Below are 27,448 nucleotides of genomic sequence, written 5' to 3'. Positions count from 1 at the left end.
CTTTTGATGGCTGCATCTGGCTCGCAGACAAATCTTTAATAAAAAAATAATAATGTTAAAAATATAAAACATTCTCATGTATTAAAATCCATTCATTTCCTGCCGCTCATGTTCATGGTTGCGGGTGGCTAGAGCCAATCACAGCTGTCCTCCGGGACAACACCAAATTTTTATTGGATAATGTGTAACATACACAGGTCGTTGTATGGTTCTTACGGAATTACATTTTAAAATATGTGGCATTCATGGCTCTCTCAGCCTATAAGTTTCTCGACCCCTGTTTTAAGGGATGAAACCAAACTTCTGCTTTAAAATATAGATATAATGCCTATTTTTTACTACAGAATTTAAAACAATTAAGTAAGAACTAAAGTAAACACTGAATCATTTATCCAGCAAAACCTACCTAGTACAAAAAGAAAATATAAAAATTGGAAGTTCGAATAGTTTTGTTAATTATTTGTTCACTATAATGACAATCTTCACTACAACAAAACTGTTTATTTTGGTGTTACCTATGATCTAGGGAATCACAATTGGCCCTCTGGTCAGGTACCTGGATGTTAAAAAGACCAGTAAAAAAGAATCCATCAATGAAGAGCTTCACATTCGTGTAAGTTATCTCTTTGTTATAATTTAGTAAGTTAGTAAAATGCTTCCCATTTGCCACCCATGGGACTAATCTAGGGCTTTGATTTCCTTAGACATAGCCTCTTTCCTCTTCAACTTCACCAGGAGTAACTATGCTAGTTTCCTGCTGTTGTAAGAAATTACTACAAACTCAGTGGTTAAAAAAAAACACAAAAAACATAAAGTTATTATCTTACATTTCCAGAAGTCAGAAGTTCAAAGTGGGTCTTGCAGAGCTAAAATTAGAATAAAATAGGGCTGCATTACTTTCTGGAAGTTTTAGAGAAGAATCTATTTCCCTGCCTCTTCCAGCTTCTAGAGGCTGCTGGCATTCCTTAGCTGCTGGACTCTTTCTATCTTCATGGTTAGCAATGGCCAGTCAGGTCTTTCTCATGTTGCATCACTCTAATACTGATTTTTCTGCCTTCCTCTTCCATATTAAAAACCTTTATGATTATATTGGGCCTATGTGGATAATTTAAGGTATTCTCTTTATTTTGAAGTCAGCAACCCTAAGTCCATCTGCTATCTTAATTCCTTTTTGCACATAAATTAACTCCAAGTTCACAGATTCTGTGGGTTAGAACAGTGGTCCCTAACCCCCAGGCCGTGGATCAGTACTGGTCCGTGGGCCATTTGGTACCGGTCTGCAGAGAAAGAATAAATAACTTACATTATTTCCATTTTATTTATATTTAAGTCTGAACAATGTTTTATTTTTAAAAAGTGACCAGATTCCCTCTGTTACAGCCATCTAAGACTCACTCTTGATGCTTGTCTCGTAAGTTCGACAATTATATTTAAAAATACCACAGTTTTTACATTGGTCGCATAATTTTATTTTGTGCATTTATCTGTCCCACTCTAAAGGCCGGTTCATGAAAATATTTTCTGACATTAAACCGGTCCGTGGCCCAAAAAAGGTTGGGGACCACTGGGTTAGGACACGGATATCTTTGGAGATCATTATTCTGCCCTCTGCCCCTCAATGACTTATGTCTATTCCACATGCAAAATACATTAACTCTATCCCAAAAGTTTCAATTCTTTATAGTATCAACTCAAAGACCAAAAATCTCATCTAAATCTTATTAGTTCAAAAGTCTCAAATATTATCACCTCAATCATCTAAATCAGGAATGGATAAGGCCCTGAGTATAATCTATCCTGAGGCAAAACTCCCTTCTAGTGCCAAACTTGTAACACTCAAGAAAAAGTTATCTGCTCCCAAAATAAGTTGGAAGGAAAGTCATAGGCTAGCTAGCAGCTATAGATATTCATTCTAAAAGGGAGGGGGAAATGAAAAGAATAAAAGGAGTCATCTAATCCAAGCAAATTTCAGTTCACCGGGGAAAACTGTTTTAAGGTATGAGAACCATCTTCTGCGATTCTTTGCTCCACCTTATTGGTTCTAAACTGCACCCCCTTTTCATGAAAGGTAGCATGTTTAAAGTGCTCTAATTTGATCAGCCTGTTTCTTGCCTGTAGAGTTTTTGGGAATCTAACAGTCTTCTATCATTTTGTCTTCTCTCTCTCTCCTTTGGTCCAAGTTGGAAGTGTTTTTTTTTTTAATAATTTTATTTTTAATGGGGCGACATCAATAAATCAGGATACATATATTCAAAGATAACAACTCCAGGTTATCTTGTCATTCACTTATGTTGCATACCCATCACCCAAAGTCAGATTGTCCTCTGTCACCTTCTATCTAGTTTTCTTTGTGCCCCTCCCCCTCCCCCTTTTACTCTCCCTCTCCCCCCTCCCCCCTCCCCCCCGTAACCACCACACTCTTATCAATGTCTCTTAGTTTCACTTTTATGTCCCACCTACTTATGGAATAATGCAGTTCCTGGTTTTTTCTGATTTACTTATTTAACTTTGTATCATGTTATCAAGATCCCACCATTTTGCTGTAAATGATCTGATGTCATCATTTCTTTTTTTTTTTTTTTTCTGAAGCTGGAAATGGGGAGAGACAGTCAGACAGACTCCCGCATGCGCCCGACCGGGATCCACCCGGTACGCCCACCAGGGGCGATGCTCTGCCCACCAGGGGGCGATGCTCTGCCCCTCCAGGGAGTCACTCTGCCGCGACCAGAGCCACTCTAGCTCCTGGGGCAGAGGCCAAGGAGCCATCCCCAGTGCCCGGGCCATCTTTGCTCCAATGGAGCCTTGGCTGCAGGAGGGAAGAGAGAGACAGAGAGGAAGAGGGGGGGTGGTGGAGAAGCAAATGGGCGCTTCTCCTATGTGCCCTGGCCGGGAATCGAACCTGGGTTCCCCGCACGCCAGGCCGACGCACCACCGTTGAGCCATCCGGTCAGGGCCTCATCATTTCTTATGGCTGAGTATTATTCTATAGTGCAGGGGTCCCCAAACTACGACCCGTGGGCCGCATGCGGGCCCCTGAGGCCATTTATCCGGCCCCCACCGCACTTCCAGAAGGAGCACCTCTTTCATTGGTGGTCAGTGAGAGGAGCATAGTTCCCATTGAAATACTGGTCAGTTTGTTGATTTAAATTTACCTGTTCTTTATTTTAAATATTGTATTTGTTCCTGTATTGTCTTTTTTTACTTTAAAATAAGATATGTGCAGTGTGCATAGGGATTTGTTCATAGTTTTATTTTATAGTGCGGCCCTCCAATGGTCTGAGGGACAGTGAAGTGGCCCCCTGTGTAAAAAGTTTGGGGACCCCTGCCATAGTGTATATGTGCCACATCTTCTTTATCCAGTCATCTATTGACAGGCTTTTGGGTTGTTTCCATGTCCTGGCCACTGTGAACAATGCTGCAATGAACATGGGGCTGCATATATCTTTACGTATCAATGTTTCTGAGTTTTTGGGGTATATACCCAGTAGAGGGATTGCTGGGTCATAAGGTAATTCTATTTTCAGTTTTTTGAGGAACCACCATACTTTCTTCCATAATGGTTGTACTACTTTACATTCCCACCAACAGTGCATGAGGGTTCCTTTTTCTCCACAGCCTCTCCAACATGTTATTACCTGTCTTGTTAATAATAGCTAATCTAACAGGTGTGAGGTAGTAACTCATTGCAGTTTTGATTTGACTTTCTCTAATAACTAATGAAGATGAGCATCTTTTCATATATCTGTTGACCATTTGTATTTCTTCCTGGGAGAAGTGTCTGTTCATGTCCTCTTCCCATTTTTTTATTGGATTGTTTGTTTGTTTGTTGTTGAGTTTTATGAGTTCTTTGTATATTTTGGATATTAGGCCCTTATCTGAGCTGTTGTTTGAAAATATCATTTCCCATTTAGTTGGCTTTCTGTTTATTTTGTTATCAGTTTCTCTTGCTGAGCAAAACTTCTTAGTCTGATGTAGTCCCATTCATTAATTTTTGCCTTCACTTCTCTTGCCATTGGAGTCAAATTCATAAAATGCTCTTTAAAACCCAGGTCCATGATTTGAGTACCAATGTCTTCTTCTATGCACTTAATTGTTTCAGGTCTTATGTTTAGATCTTTGATCCATTTTGAGTTAATTTTAGTACAGGGGGACAGACTGTAGTCCAGTTTCATTCTTTTGCATGTGGCTTTCCAGTTTTCCCAGCACCATTTATTGAAGAGGCTTTCTTTTCTCCATTGTGTGTTCTTGGCCCCTCTATCAAAAATTATTTGACTATATATATGTGGTTTATTTCTGGGTTTTTTATTCTGTTCCATTGGTCTGAGTGTCTAATTTTCTGCCAATACCATGCTGTTTTGATTGTCGTGGCCCTATAATATAGTTTGAAGTCAGGTATTGTAATGCCCCCTGCTTCATTCTTTTTCTTTAGGATTGCTTCGGCTATTCAGGGTTTTTTATAGTTCCATATGAATCTGATGATTTTTTGCTCCATTTCTTTAAAAAATTTCATTGGAATTTTGATGGGAATTACATTAAATTTGTATATTGCTTTGGGTAATATGGCCATCTTGATTATATTTATTCTTCCTAACCAAGAACAAGGTATATTCTTCCATATAGGCCTGAAGTGATATGAACTTCCCTCTTATCACTGCTTTTGCTGCATCCCATAGATTCTGATATGTCGTATTGTCATTTTCATTAGTCTGTATATATCTTTTGATCTCTGCACTTATTTCTTCATTGACCCATTCATTTTTTAAAAGTATGTTGTTTAGTTTCCACATTTTTGTGAGATTTTTTTCCTCTTTTTTGCAGTTGAATTCTAGTTTCAAGGCTTTATGATCAGAAAATATGCTTGGTACAACTTCGATTTTTCTGAATTTGCTAATGTTGTTTTTGTGACCCAACATATGGTCAATTCTTGAGAATGATCCATGTACACTGGAGAAAAATGTATACTCAGTCACTTTGGGATGAAATGTCCTGTAGATGTCTATCATATCCAGGTGCTCTAGTGTTTTGTTTAAGGCCACTATATCTTTGTTGATTCTCTGTTTGGATGACTGATCTAGAGCCGTCAGCGGTGTATTGAGGTCTCCAAGTATGATTGTATTTTTGTCAGTTTTCGTTTTAAGGTCAATAAGTAGCTGTCTTATATATTTTGGTGCTCCTTGGTTTGGTGCATATATATTAAGAATTTTTATGTCTTCTTGATTCAGTATCCCCTTAGCCATTATGAAATGGCCATTTTTGTCTCTGAGTACTTTTGCTGTCTTGTAGTCAGCATTATCAGATATGAGTATTGCTATGCCTGCTTTTTTTTTTGGATGTTATTTGCTTGGAGTATTGTTTTCCAGCCTTTCAATTTGAATTTGTTTTTATCCTTGTTACTTAGATGAGTTTTCTGTAGGCAGCATACAGTTGGATTTTCTTTTTTAATCCATTCTGCTACTCTGTGCCTTTTTATTGGTGAGTTTAATCCGTTTACATTTAGTGTAATTATTGACACTTGTGAGTTCCCTATTGCCATTTTGTATCTTGCTTTCTGTTAGTTTTGTGTCTTGTTTGATCCTTCTCTTTCGTTTTTCTACCTTTTGTTTTTATTTGGTTGTATCCCATATATCTTTCCTCTGTTGCTATCTTTTTTATCTCATGTGCTTCTGTGGTGGTTTTTTCAATGGTGGTTACCTTTAAGTAATGAAAAGGGTTCCTACCCTGTTCATTGTAGCGAACTATTTTGTGAGTACTTTTGCACTCCATCGTCCTTTGCTACTGTCAATCTCCATCCTCTCCCCCCCTTTCTTTTTGTTGTTGTCACAGTTTAAATTTGGTTTTATTGTGTTCTTCTTGGAGCTTTTACTTGTGGTGTTGTTGTTTCTTTTTTGTTGTTGTTTGTTTTTTTTTGTTCTTTGTATCTAATTGGAGAACCCCCTTTAGTAATTCCTGGATTGGGGGTTTTTTGATGATAAATTCTCTCATCTTTTCTGTATCTGTGAATGTTTTTATTTCTCCATATTTAAAGGAAAGCTTTGATGGGTATAGTATTCATGGCTGGAAGTTCCTCTCTTTCAGGACTTTAAATATTGGGGTCCACTCTCTTCTAGCTTGTAGAGTTTCTGCTGAGAAATCTGATGATAATCTCATGGGCCTTCCTTTATATGTTGTATTCTTCTTTTCCCTGGCTGCCTTGAGAATTTTTTCTTTGCTGTTGGTTTGTGCCAATTTCATTATGATATGCCTTGGAGTAGGTTTGTTGGGGTTAAGAAAACTCGAAGTTCTGTTTCCTTCTTGAATTTGAGGCTTTAGTTCTTTCCACAGGCTTGGGAAGTTCTCTTCTATTATTTGTTTGAGTATGTTCTCCATTCCATTTTCTCTCTCTTCTCCTTCTGATATACCTATTATTCTTATGTTATTCTTTTTGATGGAGTCAGATAATTCTTGTAGGGCTATCTCATTTTTTAAAATTTTTGAGTCTCTTTCTTCTTCTCTCTGTTGTGCCTCAAGTTGCTTGTCTTCTATTTCACTAACCCTCTCTTCTATCTGGCCTGTTCTATTAGCTAAGCTTGTTACCTTGTTTTTTAGCTCGTGAATTGAGTTTTTCATCTCTGTTTGATTTGTTTTTATAGTTTCAATTTCCTTGGACATATATTCTTTGTGTTCATTGAGTTGTTTTCTGAGCTCCCTAAATTGCCTTTCTGTGTTTTCTTGTATATCTCGGAGGATTTTTAGGATTTCTGTCTTAAATTCTCTGTCATTTAACTCCAAGATTTCCAATATATTAAATTTTTTCTCCATAGATTTTTCCTCATCTAGCTGTGTTACCTCTCTTTCTTTTGTATCCATGATATTCGATTTTCTCTTCCTTAATGGCATCTGAGGGTGGTTTTGTTGATAGTATTAATGAGATTTAATAAAGAATAAAAAGTTAAAAAAATAAAAAATCAAAAAGAGTTGTTTTTTTAAACAAAAATTAATAATGAAATAAAGAAAAATAAAATAAAAATTAAAAAAAAGGAAATTATTCCCCCCCCCCTCTTTTTTTTATCTCCTCTCCTCTCCCCTCTTTTTTGAGAAAATCTTGTGGTTAACTGTGAAGTATATTGTACTAAATAAAACAACAATGCCTGTAATGGAGGGCCTGAATTGGGGAGAAGTAATAAAGGGGCAAAAAAAGAGAAAAAATGGCGTATGGACCCACAAAAAGCAAATAAGAAAAAAAAATTGGGTCAAGAAAAAAATGATTTGCTTTTAGGTGTTGGTTGACTAAGAGTTATGATGAGAGGAATAAGAGGGAAACAGGAAAATGGGGGGACAAATTAAAAAATTACTATTGTATTTAGTGGAACAAGAACTAGATAAAATGGAGAGCCAGGGATGGGAGCACTGCTAGTGTGTTAAAAAAGTGAAGTAAAAACCCCCCAAAATGCCACAAACATAAGTTTGAGTCCCAGATAAGATATTGTTCGTTATTGAGGTTTGAGTGAGAGGAGACATAAAGGAGAAAGAAAGAAACTAATATAGAGGGAGAAAAGAAGAGAGAGAGAAAAAAAAGAGGGAACCACTAAAAGAAGAAAAAAGAAAAAAGAGGAGAGAGAGAGAGAGAGTTAAGGGTTTTGAAGTGCAACCCTCATAGAGAGAAAGGAAGAGGAAAGAAAAGATAATGGGAGATGTAACACTTATGGGTAGTGTAGTTCAAGGAGAGGAAAGAGTAAGACCAGCAGAGAGTTAAATGACCAAATTGGAGGAGGAATAAAAAATATCAAGAATGAAGATAAGAGAAACAAACAAACAAATATAATAAAATGGGATAGGCTATAAAGTCTGCAGATTAGGCTATAAAGTTCTTGATTTTGAGAGGTTATCTTCTTGCTTTTTTTTTTCTCTTCCTCTTCCTGGTCAGTGACTCTGTACCTCGGGTTCTTCCCCTTTGGCACTCTCAGGTAGAGGTTTGCAGTTGATAAGTCTCTATGGCGATGTTGTGTATTGTGCTTCAGTCTCGTTGGCAGTTGAGGCTCATTAGCATTTATAGGCTCTGCCAGTTAGAGAGTCCGTGTTCCTGGAGCCTTTCTCCTAGTCTTTCCTTCCTCAATTAGTAGCCTGATAATCCAGCTATGAGGTTGCTGCTGCCTCTGCCTGGATAGTAAAAGGCTCAAAGAGCTGACAACTCCCCATTCTATTCCCACTCAGCACAGGGCTCTGGGTAAGGCTCAGTCAGTCAGAGCTGTTAGCATAATCAGGCAAGGCTTCCGCCCACTCAAAGACCTCTGGCTCTGCCACTCTGTGGGATAACACGGGCACGCACCACCGAGGCACTTGGAGGAATCTCTCGCCCACTCTCTGCACACACAGATCAGGATATCAGGCCAGCAGTCTCACCTGAGTGAAACCTCCACCCACACATAAAAGTTCCAGCGTTGGAATTGGCTCTCACTCCGTCCCTGTGCGCGGCTTTCCCAGGGCGTGGGGTGGCCCGGAGATTCCGCTTTTGGCCCACACAGAGGCCTCTGACTCTGCCCCTCTGTGGGGTAACATGGGCGCCCACTTCTGAGATGCTGGGAGGAATCTCTCGCTCACTCTCCGTGCACGCCGACCAGTATATCAAGCCAGCCACTTCACCCTCTGAGTGAATCCCCCTCCCTCACAGAAAAGTTCCAGCGTTGGAATTAGTTCTCGCTCCCTTTCCATGTGTGGCTTTCCCAGGGTGCTAGGGCGGCCCGGAGATTCCGCTTTCGGCCCACACAAAGGCCTCTGACTCTGCCCCTCTGTGGGACAACATGGGCGCACACTCTCGGGGCGTTGGAAGGAATCTCTCGCCCACTATCTGCACGCGCCAACCCGGAGATTGGGGAAAATGGCTGCCCCGCTTGTCTTTCTTTGTCTGGGTTTTATTGCGAGTGTTAGCTTGTATTGCCCGGGTTGCCACAGGAACAGTTTTTCCTCGGCCTGGATCTCTGTGCCACAGCCTGGTTCGGCCGTTTGAGCTGCGGCCTGGATCTATTCACCCCCTTTGCCCACCTCAGTCTCTATATTCTCAGTTCCCAGTGAAAGCCGCCCTGTTTAGGTTAGTGAGGAAGGCGAAGCATTTCTTACTTCCTATTTCCTTCGGGGTTTGATTATATATTTAGCCAATTTTTCGCTCGACCATACCTTCGGGTGTATTGCAAAACATCTGGAGGCTCCAAGGATAGGTTTTTCTGTTTCTGGTTGAAGATCTTGTTGAGTTTTGGGGGAGATTTATCGGTATCGCTTCCTACCTCGCCATTACTCTGACGTCATCCTGGAAGTGTTTTTGAGAAGGAAAGTAGAACCAGTAAGAAATATATACTAAGAGTTTTGTTGCAAAGAATTTGTTTTGCGTACTATGGAGACTGTCTAGGCAAGTTCAATATCTATGGAATAGGTCATTAAGAAGGGTAGACTAGAACTCCTAGGTGTGAGCTATAGCTATTGTGCTCAAATAGAAACCTCAGCTCTACACTTCAAGGCATTTCAAATTATCAAATCAGGCTCACCCAAATTATCTAAAATAGTCTCCCTTACTTAAAGTAAGGGAGATTCTGGACTTTAATTATATGTACAATACACCATCATGGCAATATCCACATTGGTGTTAGTAATAACTGGGGATTACTCTAGATAATTTGATACCTCAGAAAATTTATCATGAGAAAATTTATAATGTTGAAATCTGTCCTATTTGGTTCTAAAATCATTGTTCCAGTAAAACATGGGATCCTCAGCTCTTTCTGAACTTTTAATTCTGCAGACAAGCCCTAGTGGCAGTGTTCAGTGAAAATATCCACCTCTGAAAAAGATGAGAATGACATTGAGCATGGTTTCTACCTGTTTATTTTATTTAAGTTCAATATAACATTGAAGAAATGTCACTATCTATGGCTCCAGCAAATAAATATGAGAACTCATGTATGGAAGATATAAGAAGACAAACATCAGTTAATAAAGAACATTCTGACTTTTTTCTTATATGGCACACCCAAAGCTGAAATGGATGTGTACAACTAATGATTGGGAACATTTGGCATAGTTATTGTACAGGAGGTTGAAGTTTTGGGTTTGGGTTTTTTTGGTGGTTTTTTCTGTTGTTCTTGTTGTTTTTTTGGATTTTCCTGAATTGAGAAGCGGGGAGCAGGGACAGACTCCTGCATGCACCCAACCAGGATCCACCTGGCAAGCCCACTAGGGGGCGATGGTATTCCCATCTGGGGCGTTGCTCCATTGAAACCAGAGCCATTCGACCCTGGCCGGTTGGCTCAGCGGTAGAGCGTCGGCCTGGTGTGCAGGGGACCCGGGTTCGATTCCTGGCCAGGGCACATAGGAGAGGCACCCATTTGCTTCTCCACCCCCACCCCCTCCTTCCTCTCTGTCTCTCTCTTCCCCTCCCACAGCCAAGGCTCCATTGGAGCAGAGATGGCCCGGGTGCTGAGGATGGCTCCTTGGCCTCTGCCCCAGGGGCTAGAGTGGCTCTGGTCACGGCAGAGCGATGCCCCGGAGGGGCAGAGCATCGCCCCCTGGTGGGCAGAGCATCGCCCCTGGTGAGCGTGCCGGGTGGATCCCGGTCGGGCGCATGCGGGAGTCTGTCTGACTGTCTCTCCCCGTTTCCAGCTTCAAAAAAAAAAAAAAAAAAAAAGAGAAACCAGAGCCATTCTAGTGCCTGAGGCAGAGGCCATGAGCACCCAGGCCAGCTTTGCTCTAATGGAACCCTGGCTGTGGGAGGGGAGGAGAGAGAGAGAGACAGAGACAGAGACAGAGACAGAGACAGAGAAAGGAGAGGAGAAGTGTAGAAGCAGATGGGCACTTCTCTTGTGTAACCTGGCTGGGAATCAAACCTAGGACTTTGACACACCAGGTCAACGCTCTACCACTGAGCCAACCCACCAGGGCCTGAAGTTTTGAGGGGATGATTGATTTAGATAATTTTCAGGTTTCTTTCATCTCTGAGTGTTCATAATTTTAAAGGTGGAGAAATTTCTGAAATCATTCAAAATCAGCTCTGAATTTTATGGCCAAAGTTACCTGAGAAAATAAAGTAATTAAATTCCAGAAAATCCAAAACAAAAATTTTCAGTTATTGAAAAATATTCAGTAGCCCTGGCTGGTGGAACAGAAGATAGAGTGTCATAATGGAGTGCCCAGGTCACTGATTCAATTCCAGAGTCACTGGCTCCAGCCTGGGGTTGTTAGTTTGATTTGAGGGCTCCAGTTCGAGTCCCTGTCAGAGCACATATAAGAAACAATCAATGGCACAACTAAGTGAAACGAGTTGATACTTTTCTCTCTCTCCTTCCCCACCCCCCCCATTTCACCTACTAAATATTTTTAAGAGTCTTTAACCAAATTAAAATTTTTTGTCTTTATTTTTATCCCCTTGGTTCATTATTTTGAGAAATTAGAGATTACACACCTAAGACAATAGAATTTGGATATTTCCTTCATTCTTATTCATTTTTACTTTTCTCAAAAAATTTATAATTATTGGTATAATGTTCTTCAGTTAAGTATTTCAAAATTAATTTAATATTTTAATCTAGTTTGAAAAAGAATTATAAGCTAGTATGAACTTTAATGATACAAGTTTAAAATATATGAAGACAAATTTATAAATTTTGAAGAGATTGTGTTTTTTTCCCTAATTTCTTATAAACAATTTGGATAAATCAAATTGGCTTGAATGATGAAGTATAAACACAGAGACAAAATATCAGATAAATATTAAGAATATAGATAAATTTTATTGTTATATTTTTTGTAATAGAATATTTATGGTATATTTTTTAGAAACTATACATTGGATACTGGCCATTTATTTTCTTTTGCAATGAAATTAACAGTAATAGGAATTGTCAGACTTTACATCCACATGATTTTAGTAGTGAGATAGTTTCTAGACCATTCTAGAAAAGTATTATTCAAAGGAAATGGCAGGTACCCTGTTTTTATTGCAAGTTATTTGCATTATTAAGGAACTAATTTCTGCAGTCTTTGTATCATGAAACAGTGTTGAATTACTATGAAAAGAATGACAAGTTTCAGTCACGTGAACAGAATGATAAAAAAGAGGATCTGCTCCAGGAAGTTAAGCCTTCCTTTGTTTTCTGAAGTGTGTCAGATTTCTTTGTGTGTCTTTTAGAGTTAACATTTCACCAGCAATCACTTCCTTGTGTTTTGTTTGGCAGCTGATGGATCACTTGAAGGCTGGAATTGAAGATGTGTGTGGACTATGGAGCCACTACCAAGTGAGAGACAAGTAAGAAGACTGAAGGTTGCACTCTCTAGGAAGTATATTTATGGCATAGGGAATCTTACAAGGTTTGAGCATAAAACTAGAAAGAATCTAGAAGACGGGGACCAGTAAGATAAAGGACGTAGGTGTCATGGCAAACAAGTCTTGCCAAACAAGAAGCAGGTGTAAAATAAGAATGACTCTCAAATTTTCAGGTAAAGAATCTAGGGAGATAACAATGTCATGGTTAAATTTACACACCACACAGAAATAATAGATTCTGTTAATGATGGGTTTTTTGTTTTGTTTTGTTTTGTTTATATATTTAGCCTCCTTTTGGAATTTTGTCTCAGATTCAAGAAGATTAGGGCTGGAGATAAAGGCTGTAAGTTGTTAGAGAATGTTTGATAACCAAAGCCATGGGCAAGAGTGAGGTCACTACAAGAAAGTGAAGAGGAGAAGCTGTTGAAGACAGGTCTCTGAGGAACCTCCATTTATATGGAGCAGGCAAGGAAGAGGAAGGGAAGAGAACCTCCGAGGAAGTCATCAGGGAGGCTGTAAGAGAAGCTGGTGTCCATCAGGAAGTGGAGGGCACGTAGGAAATTATACAGGGTGCATCAGGGGAAGCCACATGGCAATTATGGCAAGGGGAATGGCAACAAGTACAGCAGGCAGACAAGTACTTCTTGGTTGTGAAATGATTAGAAGTTTCTACTCCAAACAAAGGGCCAACCCCAAAGGCATTGATGCATACATATAGCTCCTCTAATGAGTTGGTGAGGGGTTCACAGCAACAGTCAGCAGCCTTCAGCATCGAGCCTATTCAGATTCTCTGTCAGTCAGACTGTCAAGATATATGTGGGTTCTCAACCTCCCCTATTAATTGGCAGGACTGAAAATGATCTGCATAATGGGAGAAAGTACTGTAACCACAAGGCCATTTAAACTTATTGGATTTTGGTCAGATAGGCCATTTACTCTAAGTCCAGCTGCCACTGTTACGAGATATTACAATACAAGATTGTCAAAGGTCTCAACCCCTCACTTCTCTTACAAGTGGAGCTGAGCCAGGCTGGGCCTCACCCGCTCCCCACATATGTACGCTTTTCATCCTGATTGCAGCTTGTCCCTTCCTTCTGTTTAGTTTGTATTTAGTTTGTTTTCTCTTTATTTAAAAGAATGTATTAATTATATAGATAGATAGATAGATAGATCGATCGATAGATAGATAGATAGATTTTTTTTTAATATGTTCAATGACTGAATTCCAAGCACTGTCCTGGTGTTTCTCAGACTAAAGTTAAGTAGCAATTTGTTTTAAGAAAAATGCATAACATGTACCGAGATTAAACATTTCCAAAATGTTGGTTTTTGTTTTAAGGTTTAAGAAGTTTGATCATAAGTATTTACGGAAAATCCTAATCCGAAAGAACCTGCCAAAATCAAGCATTGTTTCTTTATACAAGAAGCTGGAAATAAAACAAGCTCTTGAGATGGTCGAGACTGGGATTCTAAATTCTACATCCTTTTCCAATACCCATCAGTAAGTCATATCTGCTCTCTGATTTAGATTTTGTCATTGATTTTTTTTCAATTACAGGTTACTTTCAATATTAATTTGTATTAGTTTCAGGTGCACAGCATAGTAGTTAGACAATCATATACTTGACAAAGTGCTCCCCCCAATATATTAAGTACCCAAGTGGCACCATGCATAAGTATCAATACTATAATATTGTTAACTGTATTCCCTATGCTGTACTTTACATCCCTGTGACTATTCTGTAATTACCAACTTGTACTTTTTAATCCCTTCACCTTTTCACTCAGCCCCCCAACCATTTTTCCCTTTGGCTACCATTGATCTAGACTTCAATGTCAGAATTCCAAAGGGGACTCATTGTTTTACTTAAAGATAATATTGGGAGTGAAGAAGGACAAATATGAATAATGAATCATGAAAAAGGAGGATCTAAATCTTGGCATTTTGTAGCTAAACTATGATCAACCTATTTTACCTAATTTCTGAAAATTACTTTCTAGCAAAAATTGTCTACTATAATTGTATGCAGGAAGGACAAGTGAATTTATAGAATTACAGCATGTTTTACAAGACTTTTTCTTTTGCTGATCAGAAATCTCTAACCTTTAATCCCCATTCATTTGATTCTGTTAATCTTACCATTGCATTCCTCTGACAAGTCATTTATCTTCTTCTCTTGTATAAGGAGAAACCAGGTCAGCATTCTGAGATACTACCTTAAATTTTAGGATGAGTGGTGGTAGCAAGAGGTGTAATGGTTGGTGGGCTATTTTAAAAGAAAGCTGTTTGTCATTGTGTCTAAGGTAAAAAGATCAGTTTGAGATTGTGAAATTTGCCTTGCATCAGTATGAGACAAGCTTGGAATAGGATGAGATAAAATTCTGGCTTCCTGTGGAACAGAAGGCCTTAGGCAGTTGGTGTAAGGGCAGTTTGTAGGGAAGGGTAAGACCTGTATATAAATTCATCATTACAAGATGATTCCCTTTGAAGCATGGCACTTCTATTGGAGCATCAGCAAACCAATTATCCTAAAAGCTGGCTAGATAGTGTTTCAAAGCTGATTTAACTCTCTGACATTCAACAAGAGTTCCTTCAATATCACAAGAATTAATTCACAGCCTTGGCCAGGTAGCTCAGTTGGTTAGAGCATCATCCTGATACACCAAGTTGGCAGGTTGCAGTCCCAGTCAGGGCACACACAAAGAGCAACCAATGAGTGCATAAATAAGTGAAACAACAAATTGATCTCTTTCTCTTCTTCTCTCTCTAAAATCAATAAATAAAAGTTAAAAATAAAGAATTAACTCACCCTCCCAAAGATGTCCAGTTTTCTTCTAAGAAACAATTTATCAATTGAGAAAATTAATCATATTATGTATTTAGGATAAGGAACACCAGCCTCTCCATTCTGTTTTGTTCATCTAAAAAATACATTTAATCATGAGCTTTAATAATGTCCTATCTTTAAAAAACCAAGTTGAGAGAAGAGCTAAGAATAGATGGCAAAAAAATTGTCACTAATGCCTGTGTGTTACTTTTCACCCCTTACTTGCTAATGAATCAGAAGCACCTTTGCCTCTCTTCCATGGCCTGGGAACAATCTAGATTAGTGGTGTCCATAAATCAATGTGTCTCAAAGAAACAGAAAGCAACTGTCAGTCTTATTTTTTAGTGAGACTGTTTTTGTGGTTGGTTTATGTTGATGCTACCCATTACACAGTTTTAAGGAAACTTTGGGTAGTAAATTGGAAATGTGACAACAAATATTTATTGACAGTGCTGTGCTGAGCCATAGGAAAGCCCGAAATAGAAGGAAAAATCAGTAATATTGATCCTGTTTTTATTTAAAATGTTCATGTTTTATTCATCATGGAATTTTTTGCATTGACTTTTGTTTTCTAGAATATTGCATTCAAATCCTACTTCTCTTGATTCCTGAACTGTGATGTAGAGGTGGTGTGTAGGGAGGTGAGACTCATATATAACTTTGTTGGCATTCTTTCACCAGCGGCTAGTGCTTCATTCACCTTGCTTTAGGCCCAATCCTGTTCCTTGGGCACCTATTATGTGAAAGCAGACACAGTCCCCCTCCCTCTTCATGGAGCTGCGTCATGACATTAATACAAAAGGTTATATTAGTTTCTAAAAAAAAGTCACGAGCAAATAAAATGGTCTCATAAGCTATGAGAGGATAAGAGGTGAAACTCACCTGGTTCCCAGGCATTAGATCTGCTCCCTGAAGAATGAATGGAGTTAACTCAGTGGATGACAGGATTCTGCACAGGTTCAGGCAGGGACACAGGTTTGCTTACTAGTTATGTGATCAATTGGCTTGGGAATGTGGGAGTGTTTATCCGTAATGAGAATCAGTCTATCCTGTGTTAAAACACAATTTGAATCTCTGTATTACATTGCATTGGTCATAAACAGTTGTCCCACTTTTTGACTGCAAGACAATTTTTAAGGCAATTTTAAAGCTAGCTTTAAATTTTGGAGGGGGGGCCTTTTGTTGAGTCAATTATTTTTTCAGACAGTTGTAAGACATTGATTCAAGATTAGTAGGAGAGCCTTATAGGTTGAGAGACAAGTTCTTTCCATCTATAGCCCAAACTGGAGTTCAGAGAATTTTTAAACTTACATTTAATTGAAGTTTAGTAGTTAAACTGCATTTATTGATCTCTTCAGAAATAGGTAGGGCATCAAGTAAAAAGGAATTCCTCTCCTAAGATCAAAGCAACTAATTTCTTTTTTTTTAAATTTATCTCTTCCTAATTATTATTTTTTATTTTTATTTATTTATTTATTTTTTACAGAGACAGAGAGTGAGTCAGAGAGAGGGATAGACAGGGACAGACAGACAGGAACGGAGAGAGATGAGAAGCATCAATCATTAGTTTTTCATTGCGCATTGCAACACCTTAGTTGTCCATTGATTGCTTTCTCATATGTGCCTTGACCGCGGACCTTCAGCAGACTGAGTAACCCCTTGCTGGAGCCAGCGACCTTGGGTTCAAGCTGGTGGGCTTTTCCTCAAACCAGATGAGCCCGCACTCAAGCTGGCGACCTCAGGGTCTCGAACCCAGGTCCTTTGCATCCCAGTCCGACGCTCTATCCACTGCGCCACCGCCTGGTCAGGCAAAGCAACTAATTTCTTAATAAACAAACCTTCAATAATAAGAAAAAGAAGTGTGTATTCAGCTCAATTTTTATTCTTCTGTATGAAATGAAAACAGAAAAATGCACATATATATTTTTTTCTTTAGAAGCTTAAGCAATTGTTTAGCAAGGGATTTAGATTTGCAAACTCTGTGACCTTCAAGAGAACTTCCTACCAAAAGTTGTCCACAGCACAGTGCAGATGATGCTGATTCCATCGAATCTCATTACTTTACATGCATTATTTTACCTGAACCTCAATACAACCCTACAGAATATGTCGAGCATGTACTTGAATTATTATTTTAAGTATGAGGCATCTCACTTACCAGTAAGCTCATAGGAATATTAGAGAATAGAGGCTGAAATTGATTAAAATTATGGAAGTTTTTAAAAAGTATTTGGTTAATATTAAATAAATATTATAATACTTATAAATTTATAGGCATTGCAGACTATAACTATACAATTTCAAAATATTATATATAAAAACTCCCAAATAATTTTAACATTATTTATAAAAAGCATACACTTATTGTAGTTTAAGAATTTTTCATTTGATCACATATTGACAGGTGTAAGTTTACTTTTATGCATATACCAAAGAGTCTGGAATAAAGACTCCTGATGCCATTTTCTTTCCCTAATGGGAAAAGAAACAACATTGTGTTGTGGAGAGTCAGGCCTTCTTCTCTTATACTCTTTTTTTTAAGACTTTATTTATTGATTTTAGAGAGAGAAGGAGGAAGAGAGAGAGATTATAATTGCTTCACTTTAGCTGTTCATTGATGTCTTCTCATATGTGCCTTGACTGAGCAAACCCAGAGTTTTGAACTGCCAACCTCAGCATTCCAGGTCAATGCTCTATCCACTGTGCCACCACAGGTCAGGCTTTCTGATACTCTTCTTTTTTTTTATTTTAATTTTTTATTTTTTTACAGGGACAGAGAGAGTCAGATAGAGCGATAAATAGGGACAGACAGACAGGAACGGTGAGAGATGAGAAGCATCAATCATCAGTTTTTCGTTGTGACACCTTAGTTGTTTATTGATTGTTTTCTCGTATTGATTGATTTCTCATATTTGATAACACCTTAGTTGTTATTGATTGTTTTCTCTTGACCGCTGGCCTTCAGCAGACTGAGTAACTCCCCGCTCGAGCCAGTGACCTTGGGTCCATGCTTAGTGAGCTTTGCTCAAGCCAGATGAGCCCACGCTCAAGCTGGCTATCCTGGGGTCTCGAACCTGGGTCCTCCGCATCCCAGTCTGACGCTCTATCCACTGCACCACTGCCTGGTCAGGCACTGATACTCTTTACTCATTCTAAATGTTGCTCATTTGTTGACCTTCTTAAGTCATCCCAATAAATGTAATGAAAAAAAAAAAAAAAAGGAAGACACTAAGCAACCGCATTCATAGAAGAGCTGTTGGGCACCATTGTTTACTGTGGGCACATCCTTCAGTCATCCTAACATATATTTCCCATGAACTTCATGAATTAAAAGAGGTTGGATTCTTTTAAATGAGTGAAGACATATTTGATTTTAAGGAATTAATACTATGGCATCTACTGGATTTTATACTATAATGTTTGAAACTGAAACATTTTAACATTATTATGGCATCTAATTAAAATAAAAGTTTAGAAAAATGTGAACCTTTTGGGCCCTGGCCAGTTGGCTCAGTGGTAGAGCGTCGGCCTGGCGTGCATGAGTCCTGGGTTTGATTCCCGGCCAGGGCACACAGGAGAAGCACCCACCTGCTTCTCCACCCCCTCCCCATCTCCTTCCTCTCTGTCTCTCTCTTCCCCTCCCACAGCCAAGGCACCGTTGGAGCAAAGTTGCCCGAGCACTGAGGATGGCTCCATGGCCTCTGCCTCAGGCGCTAGAATGGCCCTGGTTGCAACAGAGCAACACCCCAGATGGGCAGAGCATTGCCCCCTGGTGGGCATGCTGGGTGGATCCTGGTCAGGAGTATGCGGGAGTCTGTCTGACTGCCTCCCCCTTTCCAACTTCAGGAAAATACAAAAAAAAAAAAATGTGAACCTTTTATTCAAATATATTTACATTCAGATTTCCCATTTGATTTTAATAAGCATTCAATTACCATAGGACTTTTATTACAGGTGACAAGAGATTTCTTTATGGATAATGAAGGAAGGTTCAAGTAATAAAGATCTTTCAGTTTATTGTTTTACTTTTTTGATCAAGAAATCATTAACATTCCATTTTTCTAAGGATGTATCTTTCCTGTGCTCATATGATTTCATTGATGATTCTGCTAATAGAAAACTCCAGATGTTACCTTGCCCAAATTAATAATTCATTTGTATAATTTTATAGCTGCAGCTTTTCTGTGTGTACCACTGAGAAGTGATGCATTGGAGATATCTATATTACATATCCAGCCAGCAACCTGAATGGACTTTTAATTAATTAAGTTTGATCCTTTCCAAGGTGATCAATTACAAACCATAGAGTGTACCAACTTAGGTCTACTACTGTCTGAAGTTTAACATTTCCTTTACCAATACTTTTTCCTATTTGGTTGGTTTGTTATGAATACAGAAAATGAAACTGTTTAATTAGCTGGGATTTTTTTCTGCTTAGCAGTAGATCACTTCTACTATAATAAAGGAATGTGTGCAGATTGTGGGACTGTGTGGGTGTCTAAGTCAGAATACATTTTATTTGTAGAACAGTTAAACAGTTAAGTTGAAATGCCCTTTTAATAATGTTCAGTTTACCAAGGGTGGTAACTGAATATCTAGTGTTGACACTTGTAGCTCTAAGATATGGAAAATTTGATATCAATGATTATGGAGAGAGGGGACTAGTCAGTGTATAGATAGCATTGCTAAATAAGTCCTGGCATACTGTGATACCTAGTATTCAAGTCCTTAAAAAATCTTTTACCAATTGTACATTCCTCACAAATTGTCTTTGCTCTTTATGGCAATATTGTTACCAATGCTTGGGAAAAATACTTTAAAAGTGGCTTGTATGGAAACAAGTAATGACTCATCTCAGTGATCATTACCCTAAGATCATTACCCTTGCAATACCTTTGCAAGCAGATATTAGCACAGCAGTGCCCTTTGGCATTCAGAAGGGCTACAGCTAGAGAAGAAAATAAAAGCAAAACTCTGTCAGGGTTTATATAGCAAGATTTGAATAGAAAGAATAGTATTAAAAGATGGATTTAATTTTTCTTCTCTTTTTTTAGTTCTTACATTTTACAGTGAACATATATTACTCATGCAATAATAACAGAAATTACCTCCACTAATTCAAATGCTTGAAATGAAATATATTTGTCAATACAAATTCTGCATGCAGCAATGTTATGACTTTGAAATCCTCTGAGGACAATTGTGCATAACTGCTAACCTGAGCATGACTTGGTTTTAGAACCCTTTCCAGGGGTTGAAGGGCTCATGGTAGAGGAAAATGTAGGGAGCTAGTAAGTGTGAAGGCAGTTAGCACTCAAATGTTTCTAGAATCTCAGAGTTCCCAGTATCTCAGAACTGGTCTGGCTTTTCCATGGTGAAAATGTTCTAATTCTCTTTGTAAAATGTGATAATAGTTTCTCACAATATTCTTTAACCAAAGATAAAATCTCTAAAGGAATAATCCCATTAGATGTATTCATAAAAGGATTCATAAAAATTTAACATTCTTAGCTTAATGCTACTTAAAATGTGGTATGTGGATAGTGCTGCTGTCCATGAGCTGTTTGTCACTTGTCCATGGTAAGTAAATACAGATCTAATCAAGCATCAGCCTTGACTGAATAATCTTATTTCTGTTAAATCTAATACACTGGGGAACAAAATTTTTGTTGCATCCACAAAAACACTTGTTCTTACCTAATTCGAGTGTGCTGATCTCAAATCTGACATTAGTTTTTCTCTGTAAACTTAGTTTTTTTGAAATTCAAGATTTTAGGTTTACATCTTATTGTAAAATTTTCAACATTTAGTTTAACATAATGAAGTAGAATGTCTTCTTGTGCATCATCTTTGTGAAAATATAATAATTTATATAATGCAGTAAATACACTAATACACTAAAAGATATGATTGCATCAGAATTTGTCTATAATTTCAAAATAGAACATATTAAAACACTTATTTTAATCATAAAATTTGCGCAAAACTTATTTAAATTCTATTCAGGCAAAAATTTGCGTTTGTAGCTCTTGCATTTGTGTACTTGTTGAGGACAATCTCGTTTGATGCTCCAGCAGTAGTCTGCTCATCACTAACAGCGCCAAGATTTTCAGGAAACTTATCAAGGTGACTGTTCAGGAAGTGAATCTTAACACTCATGTTACATCCAATGTCGCGGAAAGCCAACAGCATCCTTTGAACCAGAGGTTCATAGTTTTCTGCTTTTTTGTTGCCAAGGAAGTTCTTTGCAATTGCCACAAAAGACTGCCATGCTGCTTTCTCCTCCTTATTCATCTTCATGGCAAATTCTTCATCATGTATGAGGGTTCAAATTTGAGGTCCATCGAATACACCTGCTTTTATCTTCTTGAAAGACAAGGCAGGAAAGGCAGAAATAATATGTTGAAAGCATTCACTTTCTCTATTCAAAGCCTGAACAAACTGCTTCATTAAGCCAAGTTTGATGTGAAGTGGGGGGAAAATGATCCTATCTCGATTAACTACAGGTTCATTCACAATATTTTGCATCCCTACTTCCAGAGCTTCACGTTTCAGTCACTTCTTCTATGTCCAGTGTTTCTCCTGAGCTTGGCTGTCCCACAAACACAGAAAGCAAGGATACTTTGTGAAACTTCTCTGTTGTCCTAGCAGGAAATTTACCATTTTAAGATCCACACAAATGATCCAGTTATGCTCCTCATACTTCAGAATGTCAAAGACAATTTTTATGTCATTATGATCTTCTCACAGATGAGTTGAATAACCAATTGGAACCGCTGCATAAACATTACTGTTGTGTAGGAGACCACATTTCAGACTCCATTTAAAGCTGTGAAGAAATAGCCGCCATTCTGTTGGACTGTAAGTGGTAACACCTAGCTGGCTCAGAAGACTACTGATATTATGACAATAAACAAAGTGTTTGTCTTTGGAAAAAAAGTCCACAAAAATTTGTTCATGCTTCCTGAAACGGGATACTTTAGCTGACCAGTGAAGTACATTCTTTTCTTGAAACCTGGAGGCTAATAACTCAGCTGCTTTCTTTGATAGGCCCAAATCTCTTACTAAGTCATTCAATTCGTGTTGGCTAAACTGCTGAGGGGTTAATGACTGCTTGGCATCAGAAGAAGATCCTTCAGATTCTACAACTATTTCCTCATGCATCTTATCAAAATATACTTGATCACCATGTTCACTTTCTTCATCCTTAGAAGAAATAAAACCATTGAAAACTGGAACCAGGAGTGTCTCAGAGTGTGGGATAGGTTGTATTGCTGAAGGCATATTAGCATATGTGATCATATGCCATTTTTTCTTGCCAATGCCCTTTGTATGGATCAGACAGAAATAACAGTCACTGCTGTGTCCTTAGCTTCACGTCAAACCATGGGAATACCAAAAGGCATTCCTTTGTGTTTTCCTTTTGTCCAGTCACGAAGCATTTCCTCACAATTATGAAACATAATATGAGGATCCCAATTCTTGTCTTGATCGCCAAGGGGAACTTGAAAATAGGCAATATATGTACGTGTCACAAATGATGAAATATTGAGCCTTTGACGTTGAAGTGTGTAAGAGCCACATATATAACAGAAGGTGTCAGGACTCTTCTTACATTTACGCCTACTCAAAGAAGCCATGATTCAATCTTAAAAAAAAATAAGATGGTGTTTTTATCAGATAATAATTTTTACATTTAAAAACAACTACAATTATGTAAAAATGATGTTTGTAAAATATTAATTGCCTTGTGGTTATGTTCAATCCAAGAGTCATTGCCCTTGAACTCCAATTTAAAAATGAATGCATGCCATTAACTGTAACAAAAAGAAATTAAAATTGCATGAAAACTAGAGCATGCACATCAAAGAACAGATTTCAGATTTGGAATCAGTGATGCAGAAATATGTAGAAACAGTTCTAAAACCTCATGCAACAGAAAATGAAAAAAATTTGTTCCCCAGTGATATTAAAAAATTTATTTTTTTATTTTTTAATAATTAGCTTTTAATTGTATTTTATACATGTTTGTTCATAGCAGATATGGAGAGAAAAAAATCTACTAGTTTGTCACCACCTTAAACCCCCTTTTAAAAATGAGTTATATTTTTCACATGAAAGCTAAAGGCAAAGAAACTATATATTTTTTTCAAAATGTAAGTTAAGAAACATTAACTTACTAAAACAATAAGGAAAGATTATGTAAAAGCAAGGGTTCTGGAATTTAGAATGCCCACAAATACACTGACACTTCTGTGGCACTCTTGCCAACACGAAAAAAATTAATGCTTGCCTCCCTCCAGTGATGTTTCCAGGGCCCAGAGGATACATGGAATGAAAAGTCTTTCCCCTGAAGATGTTGAGTCCATGAAGGACATTCTGACACACAACATGTACCAAGTCCGACAAAGGGTGTGTATTAGCAATCTGACTTGTTCCTGTTGCCTGTTCTGGAAACTAATCCTTCAGGAATCAGTTCTTGGTCACATTATCTTCTCTAAGGCAGCCTTTTTGTTGAACAGTTTCTCCCTGCTTAGTTTGGAGAACAGAAAGTTAATTGTTACATTTCTGTTGCAAAATTGGCACCTGTGGTATAAAAAGAAATGCAAATCTACTTGCTGGCCCTAGGGGTCAGGCTGCCCTCAGTCCTGCAAATTGGTGCTTCCCAGAATCAGCAGATCTCCCTCTCCCTCCAGAGGACAAGTGGTGGAGCTCACCCGCTGCACCACAGAAAAAAGATGGCACCCAGTCAACAAGTTGTCTCTTTCTGATGGACTGCAATAGAACTCAGAAAATTAAGATGGTTTCGATTAGAATACTAAGACTACAATTCTGAAAGCCTTTATAAGAGGAAATATGTTAGGCATATTATTTTTCAATTTTGGAAAAAGTTATGGAGTCTATACTAGCACTTGGGAACTGTTCCAAAGTGCACAGTAAGAACATTTCCTGAGTCAGTGGGTGAGTCCTTCTGAAACTTTGATTTTGTCCAATGATTTTGTCCATTGTGTCCTCTAATGAGAATTTTTTTAAGTTTGAGTATTCAGTTGAACTTCCCAATTCTTGAGTATGATTATAAGTGAATTCTTTATTAAGACCTTCTTTTTTTGTGATTATGTCATAAAAAGTCATCTAGTCAAAGTTCTTCATTTTTAAGCAGAAAATTAGGGAAGTTGTTTATCTGAAATTTTTAAGGTCACAAAATTAATATAAGAATTCAGGTCTTCCAACTACCTACCCAATGCACTTTCTATGGCCCCATATGTATAAGATCCAATGAAAATGAATGTTTCTAGTTTCCTGTCTTGAAAGGTCAGTGATTAAGCAGAATGTGTCATGGAAAGTCTGTGCACCTGCTGAAGAAATATAGGTCAGCAGCAGTCATAGAACACTTAGAGTAAATGTAAGAGCTTTCAAATCATTCCAAGTGAAACTGTTTCTGTAAGTCTATGACATTCTGCCTTAGCTAAATAGTTAAGAACTTCCTGGTTTAGAGAATGTAGGCCTGCTTAGTGAGGACCAGAGCTCACAGGGGTATTCAGTCTTTTCCCCATGTTGATGAAGGTTGAATTTAGGGAAAGGTCCAGAAATGGAAATAGAGATCGTGAGTCTCCAATTCAGTTAAAATGAGGTTACTGTCCATTAAATTTTTGTGTCCTTTTCTGCGTATGTGTCCTTTCAAGCCTCTGAGATGTCTTTTGCCTCCACTTTTGTTACTTTGTGAAAGTGACTCCTCTCTCTCTGTCTCTCTCTCTGCTCTCTAAAATGAATAAATAAAAAAATTAAAAAAAAAAAAATTTTAAAAAAAGCCTGACCTGTGGTGGCGCAGTGGATAAAGCGTCAACCTGGAAATGCTGAGGTCGCCGGTTCGAAACCCTGCGCTTGCCTGGTCAAGGCACATATGGGAGTTGATGCTTCCAGCTCCTCCCCCCTGTCTCTCTCTCTCCTCTCTCTCTGTCTCTCTCTCTGCTCTCTAAAATGAATAAATAAAAAAATTTAAAAAAAAAAAAATTGAAAGTGAAACTCAGTAGTTCTTCCCCTTCCTTTCTTGCTTTTCTCACTCTATCTTCTACATAGGTCACGTGACTTCTCACCTCTACCACGGTCCTCTGTTATTCTCGGAGAATAAACAGCTCTAAAGATGATGCCCAAGACAGCGATTTGACTGCTGTATTTCTAGTAGGCAATCTATAATGTTGACAATTGTCACAAAAGATGATATCTGTAGGTCTCTAGCCTGGATGACAGGTCACTAGGCCTCTCTGGTAGTCAGGATGTCTTTCTCACAGTCCACATCTTGAAATAAGCCTTTTGAAGGCCATGTTGACAGTCAGGAGTTACTACTGGGCAAGGCTGGAAAGGGTATAGGGGGATTTTAGTATAGTATATCAGTGGTCCCCAACCCCCGGGCCGCAGACCGATACCGGTCCGTGGGCCATTTGGTACCGGTCCACAGAGAAAGAATAAATAACTTACATTATTTCTGTTTTATTTATATTTAAGTCTGAATGATGTTTTATTTTTTAAAAATGACCAGATTCCTTCTGTTACATCCATCTAAGACTCGCTCTTGATGCTTGTCTCGGTCACATGATACATTTATCTGTCCCACCCTAAAGGCCAGTCCATGAAAATATTTTCTGACATTAAACCAGTCCGTGGCCCAGAAAGATTGGGGACCACTGTGGTTGATCTGAAACTGAGCTCACTCTGCTAGATCTGTTCCACTGGGCTTGCAGCTACATTCCTCAGCACATTTAGTACAAGATCTTCACCTGTGGATCAGTTGAAGCTCTTTACTGGTGGAGGTTCTCATTGGGACAATCAGAGCAGAAGTGCTTTGGAATACAGTGGGGATGGAGATTGACAGACACCCTAAATTTACAAGGGAAGAAACCAGCCTTAGCCCAGACCCTAAGGATAAGTCAGAGCCTGATGGGCAGTCCTGGTGGTGGCTAAAACAATTAGACCACACTTAGAATTTTGATATAGTTTCAAAGGAGGAAAACAATTTGTTTAACTTCAGTTCCCTTTAGCAAAGATTTAATACACATCTTTATCCCATAAAGCTCAAGTTTTAGAGGGAAATACAGGTTTTAAACAGTCAACAATTCTTTAATTAAAAGGCAGAAAGGGAGGAAAGAGAGGGAAGAAACTTGAATATGCATTATATTCATAGGGCCTACTATGCTCCCTGAAGACAGGCAAATGGAACAAGCACTTGAGTAATGTGATATGAGGTGAAATAGAAAAATAATTCATTCAAATTTTTCTTAAAGTGCAACTTTACTTCAAATCAAGGTGTAGGGAATTTTTACTAGCAACGTATGTCTAAACACACAAACACATATATGTGTGTATGCAGATATATGTATACAGTATGTAATCACACACCTTGAGTCCAGTTTTGCATGAATTTAGCATTGATGAAAAATTATAAGAGTTTGTCTCAGTATTCTGCATGCTTATTTTGAAAATATTTTTATGATAATGTTATGTGTCATTTTTTAATATCTCAATGTATAAAATGTATTCACATTGAGTTCTATCATTAGAAATGGTGGATAAAATCCATATTTCAAACTGTCTTTAAAAATCAATTTTTTTGAACACATTCTTGTCAGATTGGCTAATCAGTCAAGAGGGGCTGGTAAAAACCTCCCTTCAGCAGAAGGAGAAAGCTGGCTTTGCTAATTCACCTTTGCTTCCTTTATTCCCAACATATATTTTCTTTATGGAAATATTTTTAGACAAGTTCTATTTTATGAGAGTTTGTTAACTATTATTTAGTTAATATATAACAAAGGCCACAAAATACTTAACTGGATTTATGTATACTAAGAACCCAAATAAATGACTGATTGAGTGCCCTTTGCCTATCCTCCATAATTCCCTGCCCAATTTAAACCCCAACATCTTATCACTTGCCTGAATAATTAACAGTAAATACTTATTTGTTTAACTTCCTCAGTAAACTGTAAGCCTTTTGAAGACTGTAATTCTAATTTATCTATTTTTATTTATTTATTTATTTTTAATTTTTATTTTATTTATTCATTTTAGAGAGGAGAGAGAGAGGGAGAGAGAGACAGAGACAGGGGGGAGGAGCTGGAAGCATCAACTCCCGTATGTGCCTTGACCAGGCAAGCCCAGGGTTTCGAACCGGCGACCTTAGCATTTCCAGGTCGACGCTTTATCCACTGCGCCACCACAGGTCAGGCTAATTTATCTATTTTTAAAAACCCCATGTCTACTACAGCATCTGGCACATAGAGCACTGGCTTTCTTGCTGTTGAACTGAATATTCGTATGAAAGCATCTGTTAACCAAGAAT

At 38.2% G+C, this 27,448-nt stretch overlaps 1 protein-coding gene across 2 annotated transcripts in view; it reads left to right on the top strand.

Annotated features, from left to right (window-relative positions):
• SLC9A4 (solute carrier family 9 member A4) overlaps positions 1-27,448 on the top strand; it is a 72,567-nt gene that overhangs the window by 30,616 nt on the left and 14,503 nt on the right. For both annotated transcript variants that reach the window (XM_066267893.1, XM_066267894.1), the window contains exons 6-9: positions 527-613; positions 12,198-12,268; positions 13,626-13,787; positions 23,418-23,526. In XM_066267893.1, the coding sequence (XP_066123990.1) occupies positions 527-613; positions 12,198-12,268; positions 13,626-13,787; positions 23,418-23,526 (429 nt within the window). The remainder of the gene's footprint in view (positions 1-526; positions 614-12,197; positions 12,269-13,625; positions 13,788-23,417; positions 23,527-27,448) is intronic.

Source organism: Saccopteryx bilineata, chromosome 3 (assembly GCF_036850765.1).
Source record: "Saccopteryx bilineata isolate mSacBil1 chromosome 3, mSacBil1_pri_phased_curated, whole genome shotgun sequence".
Taxonomy (NCBI): domain Eukaryota; kingdom Metazoa; phylum Chordata; class Mammalia; order Chiroptera; family Emballonuridae; genus Saccopteryx; species Saccopteryx bilineata.
The sequence above is the reverse complement of the archived record's forward strand: the minus strand, read 5'-3'. Positions and strand labels throughout refer to the sequence as shown.